We start from the raw sequence: 22,136 nt of genomic DNA on the forward strand, positions 1-22,136 counted from the left end.
CCATAGTCTATTATAGTATTGGTTAAACCTTTGAACTATATCCTACAACCACAGTCCCATCCCACGGCTAGAGGCATTTCCCTCCAAGCTTCCTCTGTCCTGCCAGGTAATGTGAGCAGTGATGAGTGAGGATGATATGGTCTCTTTAGCCATGAACGCTGGTGATCTGTTAAAGATATATCCACGGCTGTGTCTCTGACACGGCGCTCAGCGAGACAGTTTTTTATTTCCCTTCAGGGATCAGACAGGGTAGATAGGAAGCGCGGTGGGATGGATCGGCGTTGACGTGCGCTGTGAGCCCAATATGTCATCAGGAGGCGATAAGGCGTCGGTAGTCCTGCATTATCAGCACGGAGACGCTGAGCTGGCAAATAGGAGAGAGAGGAAGCACAGCAGAGTACTAACGCAAGCCTGGTGCTAATGTTGGCAGCATGGTCTGTCTGGGGCTGGAGAGCCGAGAATAGAGGGGAAAAGAGTTGAGAGGAATGCATAGAGGAGAGGTGATGAAAGGATGGGAAAACAGAAGAGAAAGTAAGGGAGTAGAGGGGCATCTTCAGTGTGAAGTAGAGAGGAGTGCACTTAGCTGGTAGAAGAGCCTTAGGCAATTAGGACTTCCTTTCTCTCTTTCTCCCTTCCTCTCTGTCCGTCTCTGCTCCATAGGTGAGGCAAACAGAGAGGAGTTTCCTAGGCAGAGATGGACACAGGAAACGTCAGGGAGACTCTCAACCTTCTTTCATCTGAACACTCCCAGTCATGTCATTGCTTTTCTCACATTGTCTGTCTTTCCCCTATCTACATCCACTCCTATCTCTCTGAGTGAAAGTGAGGGAGACTGAGGAATACTCATGAATACTGAGGGAGAATACCTGGTTTTATTTTAGGATCTGGAGGGGGCAGGTGAAAGTAATGTGGGGAAGCAGCTACTGAGCCCTCCAACTCTCTCTCGCCCACCTCCACCCAGCACAGCTCTGGCAACAGGGGTCCGTGGCCACCTAGGGGTCAGATGATGGTGCTGTGGTCTGTGAGGAAACGGGGGAAGATCTCTAAAGGGGCTTCCTCCTCTCCCAAACTACTACTAATTAGACATCATGGGTCAGTCACATTAGTACTGTCATACACACCCGACAGGTCCTTTATACGTAGACACAGATGTACACAGACAGCCAGAGCCCCATCCCTTTGGCTCCACGGCTATGACAGCTGAGCCGGTAACATATCACTGAGCCGGTAACATATCACTGAGCCGGTTACATATCACTGAGCCAGTTTCATATCACTGAGTGACGGCCAGTGTGGGGACACACTGGGACAAGGACAGGGACATGGAGAGAGCTGGCTTGATATCCCTCACATATGAGCATTAGCTCTCACGTTTATTACATACCAGTGGTCAGTTCATTATACATCTCAGTAGCTATATATCAGTGTATTATATATCTTAGTAGCTAAATATCGTTTATTATATATCTCAGGAGCTATATATCAGTGTATTATATATCTCAGTAGCTAAATATAATTTATTATATATCTCAGTAGCTAAATATAATTTATTATATATCTTGGTAGCTTAATATCAGTTTATTACATATTTCAGTAGCTATATATCAGTTTATGATATATCGCAGTAGCTTTATATCAGTTTATGATATATCTCAGTAGCTATATATCAGTTTATTACATATTTCAGTAGCTATATATCAGTTTATGATATATCTTGGCAGCTATATATCAGTTTATTATATATCTCAGTTGCTATATATCAGTTTATTATATATCTCAGTAGCTATATATCAGTTTATGATATATGTTGGTAGCTATATATCAGTGTATTATATATCTTGGTAGCTATATATCAGTTTATTATATATCTCAGTAGCAACACTCCCGATTGCTCAGTTTGGCCGGGCCGCCAGCTCTAGGAAGAGTCTTGGGGGTTCCAAACTTCTTCCACTTAAGAATGGTGGAGGCCATTGTGTTCTTGGGGAATTCGAATGCTGCAGACATTTCTGGTACCCTTCCCCAGATCTGTGCATCGACACAATCCTGTCTCGGAGCTCTACGGACAATTCCTTCAACCTCATGGCTTGTTTTTTGCTCTGACATGCACTTTCAACTGTGAGACCTTATATAGACAGGTGTGTGCCTTTCCAAATCATGTCCAATCAATTGTATTTACCACAGGTGGACTCCAGTCAAGTTGTAGAAACATCTCAACGATGATCAATGGAAACAGGATGCACCTGAGCTCAATTTCGAGTCTCATAGCAAATGGTCTGAATACTTGTGTAAATAAGATATTTCTGTTTTTTTTGCAAACATTTCTAACAATCTGTTTTCGCTTTGTCATTATGGGTTGACGAGGAAAATGTTTTACTTCATCAATTTTAGAGTAAGTGTCACATTCGTTATAGTGATGAGACCAAACCGCAGCGTGATTTGAGTACATCTTCTTTAATGAAGAAAGAACACTGAACGAACTATACAAAAACAACAAAACGAACGTGAAGCTATATAATAATAGTGCTGACACAGGCAACTAACCATAGACAATCACCCACGAAATACTCAAGGAATATGGCTACCTAAATATGGTTCCCAATCAGAGACAACGATAAACAGCTGCCTCTAATTGAGAACCAATCTAGGCAACCATAGACATACAAAACACCTAGACTAGTAACAACCCCATAAACATACAAAAACCCTAGACAGGACAAAAAACATATCTCACCCTTGTCACACCCTGACCTAACCAAAAATAATAAAGAAAACAAAGAATACTAAGGTCAGGGCGTGACAGTAAGGTTGTAACATAACAAAATGTGGAAAAAGTCAAGGGGTCTGAATACTTTCCGAATGCACTGTATATCTCAGTAGCCATTTATCAGTTTATTATACATCTTAGTAGCTATATATCAGTTTCTCAGATGATCTTATACTGTATATGTCTATCATTTGCCTACAAAGGCTGATTCTGTATTGTTGCCATATTGGCCAGGAGAGTGATAAAAATGTAGCTAGTGCTATGTGCGTTATGCTCATTTTAACGCTATGGTCCTTCCAAAGATGGCTCTGGAAGCACACCGCAGTACCCCAGCCTCTGAGCCTGGAACCCTATATAAGTTTATGTGCGTCACAGATAAGAGGGTCAGGGTTTTTCTCCACTGGAACACAGGGAGAATCCAGCCTAGGGGTAGTGTCGTATGGAATCACTATTAAAACGCGAGGATAGGAGGAGAGGAGAGCGGGAGAGGAGGGGAGGGGGACGGAGTAAAGGATATTAAAGAGGGCAAGGGAAAGGTGACAAATAGACATTACCCCTCCCCTCCTAACCCCTCTAAAAACACTACCCTCAAGGGAAGGATTCTACTGGGCACATTTGCAGCAGATACAGTACATGGACATTCAGTTGGGTAGAAAAGGAGGGATGAGAGGGAGAGGGAGTTTTTTGAGTGATTATTCAAGCCTTCCTGTGTCCCTGTTTGTTCTGGTATATTTCTTGTGTTTTTGGTTGACTAGCAGCAGTCCCCCTGCAGGCGCCCAGGATTGCCCTCCCACAAACCTCTCACCCCACTCTCTGTCCCTGTCCACTCACATCACATTTAAACCAGCCAGGCCCCAATCTGCTCCCTCTGGCTGTGGAGGTTATAGTCGCTCCGAGGGAGAGATGGAGAGAGCTGGAGAGACAGAGAGAGACAGAGAGAAAGGGTATATAGATTAGTGTAGGATCACTACATTTCTTCAGTGTGCACGTGCCCTTTACCACTGATGACCATGTCCCTCCCACCAGTCACCATGCATTTACCACTGATGACCATGTCTCTCCCACTAGTCACCATGCATTTACTACTGATGACCATGTCCCTCCCACCAGTCACCATGCATTTACCACTGATGACCATGTCTCTCCCACTAGTCACCATGCATTTACTACTGATGACCATGTCTCTCCCACTAGTCACCATGCATTTACTACTGATGACCATGTCTCTCCCACCAGTCACCATGCATTTACTACTGATGACCATGTCTCTCCCACCAGTCACCATGCATTTACTACTGATGACCATGTCTCTCCCACCAGTCACCATGCATTTACTACTGATGACCATGTCTCTCCCACCAGTCACCATGCATTTACTACTGATGACCATGTCTCTCCCACCAGTCACCATGCATTTACTACTGATGACCATGTCTCTCCCACCAGTAACCATGCATTTACTACTGATGACCATGTCTCTCCCACCAGTCACCATGCATTTACTACTGATGACCATGTCTCTCCCACCAGTCACCATGCATTTACTACTGATGACCATGTCTCTCACACCAGTCACCATGCCTTTTTCCTCCCATTGGGAAATATTAGGAGAGTTATGTAATCACATCTATATAATAGATTTTTGAGCTGAGTGTTGTTTTGCCTTCCTTCTCCCCTCTCTCTCCTTTGTTCTGTCAATCATTACTACTTTCCCTCGCACCCTCTGTCCCTGTCTATCTTCTATCTCTTCCTCCAGAACCCAGACCTAGAGGTAGATGAGAACGGGACATTAGACCTGAGTATCAAGCAGCGTTTGGGGGATGGAGTGGGTGCAGTGCTCACCCCCCTGGAGCCCATGTCGCCCCAGCGCCAGGCCCTGATGCGCTACGGCATGGGGGATGACTGCTGGGACCTGCCAGTTGATTACACCAAGATCAAACGCATCGACGAGGACAGCAAAGAGGTACTAGAATGAGGAGCATGATAATGATGAGCACTACTCTAAACTGTAACTCCTACTGTCGGATGTGGTTATCCTACCTTTAATGATAATGACTTTCCATTACATTAGCTTCACAGTACCTCAATATTCAAAGAACATTTAGACTTCAGCATTCAAATTTCCTCCATGCAAACAAACTGCATAAATTCAAACATTTTACATTTCACATTGGCCTTCATACAGAAGTCAAACTCCCCCTACTCTGCATTTCAGTAACACCCATCCATTTGGCATTCAATACAATACCTACTGTTTTTCACATCTGTTCAACCCAAGCCATCTGTCTCCAAGGACTTTCTGTTGATTCCTTTGTGTATAAGACTCCAATTTCAGTTGAGGTTATTTTAAACACCAGCCTAGATCTCAGGTACATGCTGAATGATTGGAAAGTCATATTAGGAGTTCTCCAGGAAAACAATTAATTATTTGTATGTTAAATTTCCATCAGCATCACCGTACAGCAGACAGAGTTGTCTGGGTTTATTTTGGATCATGCTCTCTGCCCACTATGTGTCTCTGCTATTGTGAATTATGCAAATAAATAGCTTCCACATTGTGGTAGAATCTACATAGCTCTTCTCATCAAAAGACTGTGTCAGACCTGGGTTATTTTCTGTGTATTTTAGTATTTTCAAATGATGTGTCAAGAATCAACTTCTATTGGAAGTATTTGAAAGTATTTTCAAATACTTATTTCAAATATTATTTTCAAATATCTGGGTTAAATGCATGGTGTATTTCAGTGTATTTCAGTCATTGTATTATAGTATTTTCAACTACATGCCAATACTTTACAAGTGTATTTCCAAATACATTTCAATATTTAACAATATTTTTACATTTCAGTCATTTAGCAGACACTCTTATCCAGAGTGACTTACAATTAGTGCATTTATTTTAAGAATGCTATGTTAGACAACACATCACAATGGTATCATGTACATTTTCCCTCAAAAGTATTTATCAGCAAAAGCAATGCTAGTGGGAAAATAAGTGTTGAGGACGCTGTGAGAGTTATTTAACTTTTACTTGGTACTCATCCCGGATCCGGGAGCACCCCCCACAGTAAAAAAGCTGACTAGCATAGCCTAGCATAGCGTCACAAGTAAATACAAGCATCTAAATATCATTAAATCACAAGTCTCTTTTTTTTTTTTTTTTTTTTTTTTTTCAAGGCTGCTCTGGCACCCCAATGGTGGAACAAACTCCCTCACGACGCCAGGTCAGCGGAGTCAATCACCACCTTCCGGAGACACCTGAAACCCCACCTCTTTAAGGAATACCTAGGATAGGATAAAGTAATCCTTCTAACCCCCCCCCCCCCCCTTAAAAGAGTTAGATGCACTATTGTAAAGTGGTTGTTCCACTGGATATCATAAGGTGAATGCACCAATTTGTAAGTCGCTCTGGATAAGAGCGTCTGCTAAATGACTTAAATGTAAATGTAAATGTAAGTCCAAGACACCAGATGAAAGATACAGATCTTGTGAATCCAGCCATCATTTCAGATTTTTAAAATGTTTTACAGGGAAGACACAATATGTAAATCTATTAGCTAACCACGTTAGCAAAAGACACCACTTTTTTTACTCCACCACTTTTTTACTCCATCAGTAGCTATCGACTAAATAAAGATATATATAGCCACTAACCAAGAAACAACTTCATAAGATGACAGTCTGATAACATATTTATGGTATAGGATATGTTTTTTTAGAAAAACTTGCATTTTTCAGGTATAAATCACAGTTCTACATTGCAGCTGCAATCTGAAATAGCGTTGGAAGCAGCCGGAATAATTACAGAGACCGACGTCAATTACCAAAATACTCATCCTAAAACATTTCTGAAAAATACACAGCCTACAGCAATTGAAAGACAAAGATCTTGTGAATCCAGACAATATTTCAGATTTTCTAAGTGTTTTACAGGGAAGACACAATATGTAAATCTATTAGCTAACCACGATAGCAAAAGACACAACTTTTTTTCTCCACCATTTTTTTCCTGCATCAGTAGCTATCACTAATTCGACTAAATAAAGATATATATAGCCACTAACCAAGAAACAACTTCATAAGATGACAGTCTGATAACATATTTATGGTATAGGATATGTTTTTTTAGAAAAATGTGCATATTTCAGGTATAAATCACAGTTCTACATTGCAGCTGCAATCTGAAATAGCGTTGGAAGCAGCCGGAATAATTACAGAGACCGACGTCAATTACCAAAATACTCATCCTAAAACATTTCTGAAAAATACACAGCCTACAGCAATCGAAAGACACAGATCTTGTGAATCCAGACAATATTTCAGATTTTCTAAGTGTATTACAGCGAAAACACAATATATCGTTATATTAGCATACCACATGAGCTAACATCACACCAGCATTGAATCAAGGCAAAAGGGGCGATAACGTTATCGCCACCAAAATATATTAATTTTTTCACTAACCTTCTCAGAATTCTTCAGATGACAGTCCTGTAACATCATATTACACAATGCATATAGAGTTTGTTCGAAAATGTGCATATTTAGCATCACAAATCGTGGTTATGCAATGTAATCTGTCAAAACATGGCATGCATTCTGGCCGGCGCCATCTTGGAAAGGCACCTAAGTTTACGATTATTTATCGATTAGATTGACTAAAAAAATACAGGTTGGACAGCTAATGAAAGATGCATTGGTTATTAATGCAACCGCTGATTTAGATTTTTAAAATTTACGTTACTAGACATACATTGTGAGTTACAGCCAGACTAGTGCCGCAAAAAATGGCTGACAACTGCGTTTACATTTTTCCACATAAATACGGAATAAAATCATAAATAACTCTTACTTTTGGACGAGCTTCCATCAGTATCTTGGGCAATGTGTCCTTTGTCCAAAAGAATCGTTGCTTTGTTGTAAAACGACCTCCTCAACTTCGGAACTAGCAGCTAACGATAGCTACACGGCACACACATGCCCAAATCCTCAAACGCAATACTAAGGAAATTCAGAAAAATAGCAATATACTCGCATAAACTGATATAAATCGGTTTCAAATAACTTCGTTATGATGTTTCTAACACCTATATCGAATTAAATCACAGACGGATATATCTTTGATCAATAACGAGAGCTTTTGAGCATGCGATTCTGATGACCTCCCTTGCGTCCTGGCGAGCGTCGAAAAGAAGGGACATCTCACTCCATTCCCTTTTATAAACTCTGAGAAACACCTAGAGACACCATTCCACTTCTCATTGGTTACTGACATCCAGGGGAAGGCGGGTGCAGTTCATGTCAAGCCATAGGGCACACACAGAGTTTTAAACTGATCCGAGATCAGAGACTATTTTTCAGAGCTTCGCATGTCCTGTCATGAGTTTCGCTGTAGAAAGAGTTCTGGTTCACCCACAGACATAATTCAAATGGTTTTAGAAACTAGAGATTGTTTTCTATCCAATAGTAATAATAATATGCATATTGTACGAGCAAGAATTGAGTACGAGGCAGTTTAATTTGGAAATGTAAAAAAAAAAATAATGCTAACAGCTCCCCCTATTGACAAAAGGTTATTTAAGATACTCGTCAAAGAGGTAGGGTTTCAGACGTTTTCCAAAGATGGACAGGATGTCCACTGTCCTGACTTTAGGGGGAAGCTTGTTCCAGGACAGAGAAGAGCATCTACAGATGAACTTGGAGAAGAGAGTCACTGCTTTGATGTTTGCAGAGAACAACAGGGTGTTATCCAGGGTCACGCCATGGTTCTTTGTACTCTGTGAGGGGGACACCGTGGAGTGGAGAGGTCTTGGAGCAGGCGGGTGGAAGAGCAGTTCCCTTTTGTCAAGGTTGAGCTTGAGGTAGTGGGCCGACGTCCAAGCTGAGATGCCTGTCAGGCACGCAGAGATGCATGTCGCCACGTGGGTGTCAGAAGGGGGGGTATGACAGAGCCGAGTGACTTGGTGTAAAAAGAAAAGAGGAGAGGGCCTAGAACCGAGCCCTGGGGGACACCAGTATTGAGAGCATGTGGTGTAGACAGATCTTCTCCATGCCACGTGGTAGGAGCGACTTGCCAGGTAGGATGCAATCCAGGGGTGTGCAGAGGGATGGTGCCAGGTTTCCTCCAATACTGAGAGGGTTCCAGTCTGTAGTTTCTGAAGTCAGATGGGTGGAGTGCTGGTTTCTTGAGGGTAGCGACTCTGGCCATCTTGGTCAGGGAGTGGTCAGGGATGAGTTGATAAGGGAAGTAAGGAATGGGAGGTCTCCAGAGATGGTTTGGAGAAGGGAGGAGGAGATGGGGTTGAGTGGGAAGGTTGACAGGCAGCTGGACATCACTAGTCACAGGATTCCATCTGGAGAGAGAGGGGAGAAAAAGGTCAAGGCATAGGAGTAGTTCTGTGTGAGTGGCAACAGTGGACTCAGTAGTCTGAGTTAAAAAGGAGCGGATGTCATCAACCTTTTTTTCAAAGTGGTTGACAGTCATCCACAGAGAGGGGGGAGGTGGAGGATTAAGGAGGGAGTAGAAAATGGAAAAGAGGTTCGCAGGGTTGGAGGCAGAAGCTTTTTAAGCGTTAGAAAGCAGCTTTAGAGAGGAGCGGGTGGAAGGAAGATAGGTCCTCTGGAAGTTCATTTTTCCTCTGGAAGTTTATTTTTCCTCCATTTCTGCTCAGCTTTCCGCAGCCATGTTCTGTTAGCACGCAGTGAGTCACTCAGGCACGGAACAGGAGAGGAAAGTCGGGCCGGCTGGGAAGAAAGGGAAAGGGGACAGTGAGAGTCAAAGGATGCAGAAAGGGAGGAAAGTAGGGTCGAAGAGGCAGAGTCAGGAGGGAGAAGGATTTAGCAGGACGAGGATAGGATAGGAGAGAGAGGGAGAAGATTGTGGCAGCACATGACCATATGGGTGGGGGCTGAGTGGGTAGGATTGGAGGAAAAATGGAGAGAAAAGGAATCAAAGTAGTGATCAAAGTACAAGACCATGGTGCTTGCCTACGGAGCTGTGAGGGGAACGGCACCTCCGTACCTTCAGGCTCTGATCAGGCCCTACACCCAAACAAGGGCACTGCGTTCATCCACCTCTGGCCTGCTCGCCTCCCTACCTCTGAGGAAGTACAGTTCCCGCTCAGCCCAGTCAAAACTGTTCGCTGCTCTGGCACCCCAATGGTGGAACAAACTCCCTCACGACGCCAGGTCAGCGGAGTCAATCACCACCTTCCGGAGACACCTGAAACCCCACCTCTTTAAGGAATACCTAGGATAGGATAAAGTAATCCTTCTAACCCCCCTACCCCCTTAAAAGAGTTAGATGCACTATTGTAAAGTGGTTGTTCCACTGGATATCATAAGGTGAATGCACCAATTTGTAAGTCGCTCTGGATAAGAGCGTCTGCTAAATTACTTAAATGTAATGTAAATGTAAATCAGAGACATGGAGGGGGTTGCAGTGACATTAGTAGATGAACAGCCTCTAGTGAATATGAGGTCAAGTGTATTGCCTATATTGTGAGTGGGAGGTGACTGGGAAAGGGTGAGGTCAAAAGAGGAAAGGAGTGGAAAGAAGAGGTGTAAATAAGTTAATTAAAGTCAGGCGTCGGGAGGTTAAAGTCGCCCAGTACGATGAGTGGTGAGCCATCATCTGGAAATTAGCTTATCAAGGTGTCAAGCTCATTAAGAAACTCTCCAAGGGCACCTGATGGGCGATAGATGACAACATTGTTAAGCTTGAGTGGACAAGTGACAGTAAGAGCATGGAATTCAAATGAAGAGATAGACAGGTGAGAGAGGGGTAAAATAGAAAATCTCCACTTAGGAGAAATGAGTAGAGCTGTCCTACCACTGCAAAGAACAGATGCTCTCGGACTATAAGATAGCCAGATGACGCGAGAGCAGCTGGAGTAGCAGTGTTCTCTGGGGAAATCCATGTCTCTGTCAGGGCCAAAAGGTGTAGGGACTGAAGGGCAACAGGCTGAGTTCCTTATTGACCGCAGATAGGCAGTTCCAAACGCTGCAGAGATGAGGAATTACACATGGGTTGTGCACACAAGGTACACTAAATTAGAAGGATTGCAGCCACAGGGTGGGGAGCATCTGTAAAACCTACAGGGAGAGGCGCAAACTAGGATGGGAAACACACACATACTTTCCAAAGCTACAAAAGAGCAAAATGAGATCATCAGAAAATAACTAGGTAAGATATTCAAGTGAGAGAGTCTAGTGGAGCCTTCCTCTCTTTCCTTCCTCATATAACTGCTCAGAACAACTTGGCAGAACATCTTTGTTTCGGAAACAGCATTTGTTTTGGTGACAAAACCTCTGCTTACAGCTGCCGCTGAAAACACAGGGGAGACTGAAGTACTACCACTAAATGCCTAGCAGAGGTGAAAGACACCTCCCAGCACTGATTGCTGATTGCCAGAGGTGGAGAAAACACTCCTTATAATACAACACGCCCACAAATTAGCAAGACTGTTACACAAATAGGCCTGAAACTAGCGTGAAACTAATCTAAACTAAGTCCACAATGACAAGTGCTGAGCAATCAGACAGTTCAAACAGCAATGATGAACTACTGTAGGCTAGTAGGTAAAAGACAGCACTTAAATTCAATTGCCCTAGTAAGACAATACCAACAGCTACTCATTGAATCACAAAATCTACCTGGGACTCTTGTAAGAGTTGATCCCCTTCCAAACTATAGATGACACGTGTGTGTGTGTGTGTGTGTGTGTGTGTGTGTGTGTGTGTGTGTGTGTGTGTGTGTGTGTGTGTGTGTGTGTGTGTGTGTGTGTGTGTGTGTGTGTGTGTGTGTGTGTGTGTGTGTGTGTGTGTGTGTGTGTGTGTGTGTGTGTGTGTGTGTGTGTGTGTGCCTGTGTGTGTGTGCCTGCCTGCGTGTGTGTATGTGTGCCCGTTTTTGCAATGTAGAGGACCTAACAAAATTACCCTGTTCTTCAATTTTTGCTGGATATATTTGCCTGTGTCTTTAGGGGCATTACTGTACACACAGGAAAATAGAGGATTTACCTGGCAGCCTGCACTGTAGACAAAGCCAGTTTGCAGCCAGACACTAGCCATCTGGGACTTCACCAGAGTGCCATCTAGTGTATATGTTAAGTACTGCATTAGAACACTCAGCCAGCTCCCTAATTCTGATTCCATTGTGCTGAGGGCAATAGGCACAGTTAAACTGAGGAGCACAACATAGTGAATACTGCAGCACAACAAAGGGAGTCTTACTGTGAGGTTTTCCTCATATAATCCTGCAAATTGTCCTGCAAATAGATAGCTTCAATCCAGAAATATCAAATCAAATCAAATGTATTTATATAGCCCTTCTTACATCAGCTGATATCTCAAAGTGCTGTACAGAAACCCAGCCTAAAACCCCAAACAGCAAGCAATGCAGGTGTAGAAGCACAGTGGCTAGGAAAAACTAGAAAGGCCAATACCTAGGAAGAAACCTAGAGAGGAACCAGGCTATGAGGGGTGGCCAGTCCTCTTCTGGCTTTACCGGGTGGAGATTATAACAGAACATGGCCAAGATGTTAAAATGTTCATAAATGACCAGCATGGTAAAATAATAATAATCACAGTAGTTGTCGAGGGTGGAACAGGTCAGCAACTCAGGAGTAAATGTCAGTTGGCTTTTCATAGCCGATCATTGAGAGTGTCTCTACCGCTCCTGCTGTCTCTAGAGAATTGAAAACAGCAGGTCTGGGACAGGTAGCACGTCCGGTGAACAGGTCAGGGTTCCATAGCCGCAGGCAGAACAGTTGAAACTGGAGCAGCAGCACGGCCAGGTGGACTGGGGACAGCAAGGAGTCATCATGCCAGGTAGTCCTGAGGCATGGTCCTAGGGCTCAGGTCCCCCGAGAGAGAGAAAGAAAGAGAGAAAGAGAGAATTAGAGAGAGCATACTTAAATTCACACAGGACACCGGATAAGACAGGAGAAGTACTCCAGATATAACAGACTGACCCTAGCCCCCCGACACATAAACTACTGCAGCATAAATACTGGGGGCTGAGACAGGAGGGGTCAGGAGACACTGTGGCCCCATCCCGGACAGGGCCAAACAGGCAGGATATAACCCCACCCACTTTGCCAAAGCACAGCCCCCACACCACTAGAGGGATATCTTCAACCACCAACTTACCATCCTGAGACAAGGCCGAGTATAGCCCACGAAGATCTCCGCCACGGCACAACCCAAGGGGGGGCACCAACCCAGACAGGAAGACCACGTCAGTGACTCAACCCACTCAAGTGACGCACCCCTCCTAGGGACGGCATGGAAGAGCACTGAGTAGACTCCAGGATTTCTTGTCAAGATAGCCCTGACGTTGCCAGTCTGTTGTGATAAGAAGTTATTTACTCAATCGATCCTCAAAGGCTGCATTAATTACACAACCGCATTTCCAGTCTCCTCAGTCAGAGACTCTTCTGATGATTTGCAAAACTCATGAACAAATTGGCTTAGGTACTCCTATGATCCCTTGGTGCAGTGATGGTTGTCGACGGTATTATTCAAATCAAATTGCATTTGTCACATGCTTCGTAAACAACAGATGTAGACTAATAGTAAAATGTTTACTTATGGGCCTTTCCCAACAATGCAGAATAAAAAATAAAGAAATTACACGAGGAATAAATGCACATTGAATAACAATAACTTGGCTCTATACACGGGGTATCAGTACTGAGACGATATTTAGGGGTATGAGGTAATTGAGTTAGTTGTACATATAGGTAGGGATAATGTGACTACTTCCTGAGTGCTGTGTCTCTCCAAAACCCAGATTGACGGCATGGCAGAGCCTCCTCAGCCACCAGCCGGCCACCCAGCCAGTCAGACAGGCAGGCACCTCATTTGCATACAAATTGAGATAGAAAGTGGCATTGTGTTTTAAAGAAAGCTGCTTCTAAAGCTCTGAGAACGCCAGGGCAGCTCTGACTCTTTCTCTCTCTCTCTCTCGTTCTGTCTCCCGCTCTCTCTCTCTCTCTTTCTTTCTCTCTCTCACTCTGTCTCTCTCTTGCTCTCTCTCTCTGTGTGTATGTGTGTGTGAGAGAGTGTGTGTGTGAGGTTGATAATCCACCCTCTGAAGGTCTGAGTAATAACTTTAGTTTATGTGTGTTTTTGGGGGTTTATAATCCTTGTGGAGACCAGAAGTCCTCATATGGAGAGTAAAACAAGGACAATTTGCCAGTCCCCACTAGGAAAAAGGGAATTTTAGTTTTAAGGATGAGGATTAGGGTTATGGTTACAATTAGGGTTAGGGTTACAATTAGGGTTAGGTTTAGGGTTAGGAGTTAGGTTTAGGGTAAAGGGTTTGGGGTTAAGGTTAGGGGTAGGGTTAAGGTAAAGGGTTAGGGTTAGGGGTTAGGGAAAATAGGATTTTGAATGGGAGTCAATTGTTTGGTCCCCACAAGGAAAGTAAAACAAACATATAAGTGATAGGGGACACCCTTTACCTTGTGCTCCTCTTCTACCCTGCTGGCTGTCCCGAAACAGCTCTAAACTGGTGCTGGCAGCCACTGGCAGCCCGATGGGCAATGCCTCCCATGCCCTCTGTCTCCTACAGTACTTGCTCTGTCAGAGCTGTCAGTTTCAATCCATACCCAGCTAGCAGATAATCTTCTGGGAACAATATTTTTCTTAAAGCTTGGTGGGAGCGTGGTTGTCTTATGGTTATTTAGCATACAACCTTCCCACACATTTTGGGGAATGGTGCAGGATATTTGCTTAGCTATGGAACATTCTCAGCACATTTAAGTAACTTGAGAAAAAACTATATTTTCATTACTTTAACAGAACATTTTCTTAAAGTTCAAACCTGGTTACATAAAATTTTGGTAATGATCTAGGAACGTTCTCCAACTGGTTTGACATTGGGAATGTTCTCAAGTTGTTCAGAGAACGTTAAGGAACAAAGTCCTTCTGTGGGAATTTTAGTACTTCAGCATAACGTTTCCTACAGGTTTCCTCATGATTATATTTAAAGTCATGTTCTCATATTGTTCCCGAGAACATTAAGATACATTTCCATAAAAAACACAAGAAAACTTTAGTAACGTTCAGAGAATTCCATTCTCAGCATCAACAAAACTCTGTGTTCAGGTGTTTTGGCCGCGCCCACTTATTGACCTCACTTGATCATAATGAGTGCTTGTTTCCTTTTAAATGGGGTCGGTTTGAAAAGACAAAAAGAAACAGCTTTGTATGTGTAAAAAATCATGGAATGCTAGCTCCATCCTGTGTAAACTGGAACAACAAGTCCCCCTCCGTCCTCGCCATCTATTTGACTGTGTATCTCTCTATCACTCTCCCCCATCCCTCTCTCTCCTCTTTTCTCTCTCATCCCTCTCTCTTATTCACTCTCTCATCCCAATCTCTCTCATATACCCTTTCTCTCTCCTCCATCCCTCTCTTTCTCTAGACGAATGACCTGGACCCGTTCCAGGAGCTGCTGGAGCAGCGAGGTTACTCTGATGATGTCACCATGCACAGCCCCAAGCCCAAGTACGCCCAGTGCAAAGAGAGCAAGAAGGACCTGATAACGTAAGACTGACCTGTACGGGATGTGTGTGTGTGTGCGTATGTGTGCCACCCCTCCATTCTGCTCCACCCCCCCTGCTCCCATCTGCTTTTCTCCTCTTGGCTTTTCCTTCTTTCCTGTCTCTGTTCGGTTCCTTTGCTTCAGAGGAACCACCCCACCCACCTCTCCCCCTTGGCACTAATGGCATGCTACATTTTGCCACGTACTTTTCAGCCAGCTTTTCATTTTATCCACAGCTCTTCAGCCAGTGTATTGCTGGTTTCTTATGCTTCTCTTATGTTGATGGTTTAATTAATGTAATAAAACATGATTACCTCATCATGTTGCAGCTGCGCTCTAGAACGGGTCCAAAACAGTCCAAAACATTTTTTCAGACAGTCAAGCTAAACTGGAAACAATGAAAAACAAATCAGCCAACACTAAAAGGGATAAACAAACCTATTTATTTTACTTTCCTCTAGTTTTGGTTTCATTCTGTCTATTTCTCTGGTGACAGATGCCCAACATCTGGGTGTGAGGGCAGTGGTCAAGTGACTTGGATGTATTGTTTTCAGCTTACCTCGACTATGCTCTCGGACTACTGCAGCCAGAATGCACATCTCTGTTTTACCCTTGAGTATGATTACAGTTAACCCTTTGAGTCAACATAGTGTCTAAGTGATGTGTATCATCATGGTAAACATAGGCCTACCAGATACCCAATTATGTCAAGGAATGTAATCAATGAACTTACAGATCATGTCAACAAAACATTTATGTCCTACACAGGCTATTTCTGAATGCAGTTATTTAGAGGGGTTAACACTTTTATTTACTGATCCATAGTCCCCCCTGCACTTGCATCATGGCTTTCTTGCAATTCCAGTCTTGTCAACGTGTGAGTTTGTGTGTAAGTGTGTGTACAGTGTGTACTGTGCATGTTTGTCTGTGTCTTTATGTTTCAGTGGTGGGCCCTCTCTCTTCTTTGCCTCACTAACGTTGTCATGGTATATCTTCCAGTCTCACTGGCTGTCCTTTAGCTGACAAAAGCATTCGAAGTATGATGGCCACCAACTCACAAGAGCTCAAGTAAGGCGTGAGATGTTTCATTCTTATTTTTGTTTCCTCTTTTGTTGATATATTGTGAAAAAATATAATTCCAGATTCCTGAATTCTGAACTTGGTTTTAGTTCCTCAGACAAAGCAAAAACACTCTACTGACTGTTATTAATATGTATGTTTTATTTATGGGGTATATCAGCTTTAATATTGCAGATATATTGTAGGTTCTATCAATGTAATTGTCTGCATCATTTCCAATACCCTATATATATATATATATTTTTTTTTTTTAAATACATTTTCCTTTATTGTTTTCCCTTAACCTTAACACCCTTCCCGTAATTGGAGTACACTCTGCTGACTGATACAGTGAAATACATCATAGATGTAACGGTACAGAATGAGTGTGTTTTTGACTGTGTCCCTTAAGCCCTGTTGGTTGCTGTAGGCCCTGATTCGCTGTGTTTTCTGTCCCAGGTGCCCGACACCGGGGTGCGATGGTTCTGGGCATAATACTGGCAACTACGCATCACACAGAAGGTAAAATAAACACATACACACACACACGTGTAGTTATTCACACTGGCAGTGGACAGCACACACACCTCTCAGGCTGGTTCAGAGTAAGTTCTCTGTATTAATAATATTTGCAATTGATCTGGTTGTGTTTCCTCTGCAGTCTATCAGGGTGTCCGCGGGCCAGGAAGAGTGGAATAAAGATAACACACAGTAAAGAGGACAAGGAGGACCAGGAGCCCATCAGGTAGAGTTAGCCTGCCAAACCCCTCTCAAAGACTCAGGGAACTACAGCTCTCACCCAATTTCTAGATGCCCTTAACCAACTCTCACTGTTCTTTTTAGATTGAAACAGAGACAGGCAACCCCCAGTCTGCCATGGTTTGAAAATGAGGGTTGTCCTATGTAGGGTTCTTATGTTGTGGCATCACAAAAAGATACAGACAGTTAGCTGGAGAGAGAGACAGAGATTGATCTGGATTCTCTCTAATGAGCTTTTCTGGCTGCACTCTCATCGATTTCTCAGTGGTGCTGAGAGAAAACCAACACCCTGTCTGTCTGTCAATCTATCTCACACGGTCAGCCAAGCCAACAGAGGCAGGGTCGCTTTCCCACACATCTATCTTCACTAAAAGCCATGATTGCATGGAACTCCCTTCCATCTTATATAGCGCAAGTGAACAGCAAACCTGGTTTCAGAAAACAAATAAAGCAACACCTCACGGCACAATGCCTCTCCCCTATCTGACCTGCTTGTTGTGTGTACTATATGTACTGACATGTACATGTAACTGATAGATGGACACACACGCACACTACATGTTAATGTTTTCAATGTATGCAAATTGTAAAGTATTTTGTCTGTAATGTCTTTTTAGTTACACGTCGGACCCCAGTAAGACTAGCTGTCACCACTGCCGTCGGCTAATGGGGATCCTAATAAAATCAACAACAAAAAACTGCTCCAAATTAGCATTGGCTGGAGGAGAAAAGTTCTTGCACTTAGAGTCAACCTTTTCTCTTTCTGAAAGCGTTTGGAACTGTGTGTGGGGGTTTGGACCATTTTCGGGAAAGAGATTGTGACTGTTTCTGGAAATATAATAAGCCTGATTGATAGTTTAATAAAACCAAGGGGAGTTGTAACAATAATCCACTGGGGAAATATGATGTGTTGAAACATTTTCAGCTTCACTGCATCTGATTAGCCATATTGCCAAGTGCTGATTTAACGTTGACTGACTGTAGTCTGTGTCAGTGTGATAAACTGCCAAAGGGACAGATTAGACCAGATCAGACCAGATTGAAGGTGTTTTTATTTATATTTAAGTCAGAGTGATTACTGATACCATATCGTCTCCCATTCTGCACACTATAACTCAAAATACAAACAAACAAAGTCATACTGCATTCATTTCTGAAATGATATGTCCTCAACTCAAGCACCCATGAAGCTATATGTGGTCCAACTTTACATTACATAGACCTTATGTCATAGTAATAACTATGTCATTAATTACACAATTCTTCCTGACAATGCATCCTGAGCAGGAAAACTTCTGGGTCCTTGTCAGAAAAAAACTCTTGACCCTGGTTATTAGAATAACCAGAGCATCCCTACGCCATTCACAGGTGTCCGGTCCCGGGCTGTGGCGGTCAGGGTCATGTGACAGGGAAGTACGCATCTCACCGCAGTGCATCAGGCTGCCCCCTAGCGGCCAAGCGGCAGAAGGACGGTTACATGAACGGCTCCCAGTTCACATGGAAGGCTGGGAAGACAGACGGCATGTCCTGTCCCACCCCGGGCTGTGACGGCTCGGGTCACGTCAGTGGGAGCTTCCTCACACATCGGAGGTGGGTCTGGGTCCTGCATCAATATTTGATCATCATCCTCTCTTTCTCTCTTCCTTGAAGTAATCACTGATCTGACGGGATCTGTGAAAGCTAGTGGAGCCAATGCTTCACTCATCCAGTCAGGTTTTGTGTGTGTGTTTAAATAAAATATGCACTACTTGTATGTATGTCAAAAAAATTCCTATTTTCTAAAATGTTCCCCAAGTTTGTCGGGCTGTCCGCGTGCCACCTCTGCCATGAAGAAAGCCAGACTGTCTGGACTGTCTGAAATGCTAACGATAAAACAGCGCACCAGCAACGGTAATGACTGTCACCGCTCACTCACACAATGGAGCCAATTAGGAGTGTGTATGCGTAATGAGCTACTGAGTGAAATCCCAATCTGACATACAGAGCCAACCAGGAGTGTGTGTGTATGCGTAATGATCTACTGAGTCGAATCCCAATCTGATATAAAGAGCCAATCAGGAGTCGGTACACGTAATGAGCTACTGAGTAGAATCCAAATCTTACATAAAGAGCCAGTCAGGATTGGGTGTGTGTAATTTTTATTTGTATTTTTATTTAACCTTTATTTAACTAGGCAAGTCAGTTAAGAACAAATTCTTATTTACAATGGCGGCCTAGGAACAGTGGGTTAACTGCCTTGTTCAGTGGCAGAACGACAGATTTTTACCTTGTCAGCTAGGGGATTCGATCTAGCAACCTTTCGGTGACTGGCCAACGCTCTAACCACTAGGTAATGAGCCACTGAGTAGAATCCCATTCTGACATAAAGAACCAATCAGGAGTGTGTATGTGTAATGAGCTACTGAGTGGAACCCCAATCTGAAATAAAGGGTACAGGATTGGCATACAGCCTCTGAGCTAGCAAACTAGCCAGTGACAATTAGTGTATAAGAGACCATCCCTCTGCCTCTATCACACATCTCATTCACCCACCACTGACACTTGAAATTTGAAATATTGTGAAATCATTTGAAATATTTAGTTGGGCTTGGGGTGGGTGGCAGGTGTCCAATAATTGTTTACTGTATAATATTTTTAAGGAATCGAAAACGAGGAAGAAATTAAACAGCTGGATGAAGAAATCAAAGATTTAAGTGAATCAAATTCACAAGTGGAAGCAGATATGATCAAACTTAGAACACAGGTAAGTCAGTAGTACTATGCCATCTGTTTACTTGAAGATTTGACTCATTTCATGCTTACCTTTCAGTTTCTACCCATTGTGGCACATCATTCTGCTATTGTCAGCACTCATATAATGGTAATGTGTACTACAATGAAGTGTGTATTTCATTGTTGTACAGCATACATCTAAATGAATCTACCCTCTGCTAAAAAGGTTAACAGAAAAGTTACTCCAGTTTAGAAAAAGCTGTCCAATTTTCATACATGATCTACCATCATCGAGATAAATCCCAGTATATCTCACATCTGTGAGAATGCAGTGTAACAAAGTGGGGGATTCCTAATTATAAAGCACTATACCTCTGTGAGTGCCTGCATGCCAAACAGAGAGAGCATAGTCACTCACAGCCAATAAAGGGAAGCACCCTGTCCCCACTAACAGGAACAGGAGCAGCGGCTTTCACAGCTTGCATGAAAGGGTTCCTTCCTAAAGAACTATTTGTGTCTGTGAGTTGCAGAAGCTACACATCAGTATCAAGGAAGTATCAAACACTCCAGGAGGAGAGGAAAGAGAGAAGCTTCACAATATTTATGTTCACCTACAGTTTGCCTTTTTCAGATTGCATGCAAGTTTGATATCATTTTGAAATACCGTCTGTTTTCCAACTTGCAGTACATCTTTGGAACTGAATTGTACTGTATGTGCATTGAAGGCGCATGGCATATTTGTTGGAATACACCCCCAGACTTTTAGTACATTTGAGTGAGTGTCAGTGTGTTGAATATCATCTGTCCATGCTTCATTGCTCTTCACCTGTGTTGCTCTGTTGCGGTTACATCCATCTCTCCGTGTGATGATGTCATAGACATGGCTGCACGCCAGCCAATCAGCAGTGAGTTGTGACATGTCTGAGGTAGGCCGCTGCCCGTGCTATGTGAACTGTGAACTGCACCCTGTGTGCTCCACTGTAACAACCAGAGGTAAAGAAGCACTACCTTTACGGTAACCTTCTTCTTCTCTCACTCTCCCCCCCATTCCCTAGATTACCACAATGGAGTCTAATCTGAAGTCAATAGAGGAAGAAAACAAGGTGATTGAACATGAAAATGAATCTCTCCTGCATGAGCTGGCCGGCCTCAGCCAGACAGTGATTAACACTTTAGCTAATATCCAGCTCCCTCATATGGTAAGGGAACACCAAGCACGGCAGTCGGGCAAGTTCCTATAAGCAAACATACTGTAGCATATGAGTTGATTCATTTACATACTCATCTATGTACAGTATTTATCTATTCATTTCTGTGAAGCCCATAAGGTTCCAGTGGTTGTGCATGCTGAGTTGAGCAGGGGCTTTCCAAGCCTAGATCAATGGAAAATAAGAGTATTCCTCATTTTAGCCAAACTGAAAAGGGGAAGTTTTATATGAGGCGTGTGTTATGAATTATAGAGAGATTAGACAATCAGTTTCAAACAAAGGTGTTAACAGTGCTTGACTTGGTCAGGAGCTCACCAGAGCTGAGTACCGGCACCTAAAGATTTTTACTGCTTGCGTAAAGTACTGACATCTACCTGTTAACAGTGAAATGAAAACTTAAGTCTCTACCACTTTGGCTCTCTGTCTATAGCTATAGGCTACTACGTTTGTAAATTCAACAAACTTACTTGTTGAGCTATCATGGATTTTCATAGTACAGTACATGCTATAATTGCAGGTCTGTATTTACTGTAGTGCTAAATGTATTTAAGGCATGTCAAAAACAGCTTTTCTCCATAAGCATCCATTAGATTATTTTCTTATAGTCTTCAGAAGAAAAGGAAAAAATAGCACTGGTCCAAAAACTATGAATGATGCCTATGTCAATCACAAATTAAAATCTTGGCATTTTTTTATTCTTAAAACTCTATCTCCTTATCTTAAAACGTGTAACTTTTGTGTGTGAACACAATACGATATCATTCCAGAGGCTGTGATCATTCTGACTATGTTGTGAGCTGGATTCAGTTGCTGGCCCAATTCGCTATGTTTTCTTCTGTTTTGCCTCTATTTATTTCACATATCAATTGTGTCAGATGTTCTGTTGGTGCTGTAGCGCAAATGCTACCACCTAGGGATTGTTTGAGAGAGTAACAGTAACTAGGTAGCAACTAACAGTAACTAACCTTTCCCCCCATAGAAACCGCTGGCACACAAAGAGGCTTCCATTAGAAATAACAGCTGCTTACAGATGCATCAGAGAGTAAGACAATCATTCATCATATTCTTACTCTAACACTGCTTT

The 22,136-nt window shown here is 42.9% G+C and overlaps 1 protein-coding gene across 12 annotated transcripts in view; it reads left to right on the forward strand.

The window, feature by feature from the left end:
* The window catches only part of LOC139553754 (myelin transcription factor 1-like protein), a 168,996-nt gene that overhangs the window by 141,471 nt on the left and 5,389 nt on the right, over positions 1-22,136 (forward strand). For 7 of the 12 annotated variants that reach the window (XM_071366392.1, XM_071366393.1, XM_071366399.1 and 4 more), the window contains 10 exons: positions 4,521-4,727; positions 15,195-15,316; positions 16,314-16,382; positions 16,833-16,895; positions 17,035-17,118; positions 18,501-18,722; positions 18,928-19,022; positions 19,772-19,875; positions 20,900-21,043; positions 22,032-22,094. In XM_071366392.1, coding sequence (XP_071222493.1) covers positions 4,521-4,727; positions 15,195-15,316; positions 16,314-16,382; positions 16,833-16,895; positions 17,035-17,118; positions 18,501-18,722; positions 18,928-19,022; positions 19,772-19,875; positions 20,900-21,043; positions 22,032-22,094 — 1,173 coding nt within the window. The remainder of the gene's footprint in view (positions 1-4,520; positions 4,728-15,194; positions 15,317-16,313; positions 16,383-16,832; positions 16,896-17,034; positions 17,119-18,500; positions 18,723-18,927; positions 19,023-19,771; positions 19,876-20,899; positions 21,044-22,031; positions 22,095-22,136) is intronic. The other 5 variants (XM_071366395.1, XM_071366394.1, XM_071366397.1 and 2 more) reach the window with 5 other exon arrangements.

The sequence above is a fragment of the Salvelinus alpinus genome, chromosome 25 (assembly GCF_045679555.1).
Source record: "Salvelinus alpinus chromosome 25, SLU_Salpinus.1, whole genome shotgun sequence".
Lineage (NCBI taxonomy): Eukaryota > Metazoa > Chordata > Actinopteri > Salmoniformes > Salmonidae > Salvelinus > Salvelinus alpinus.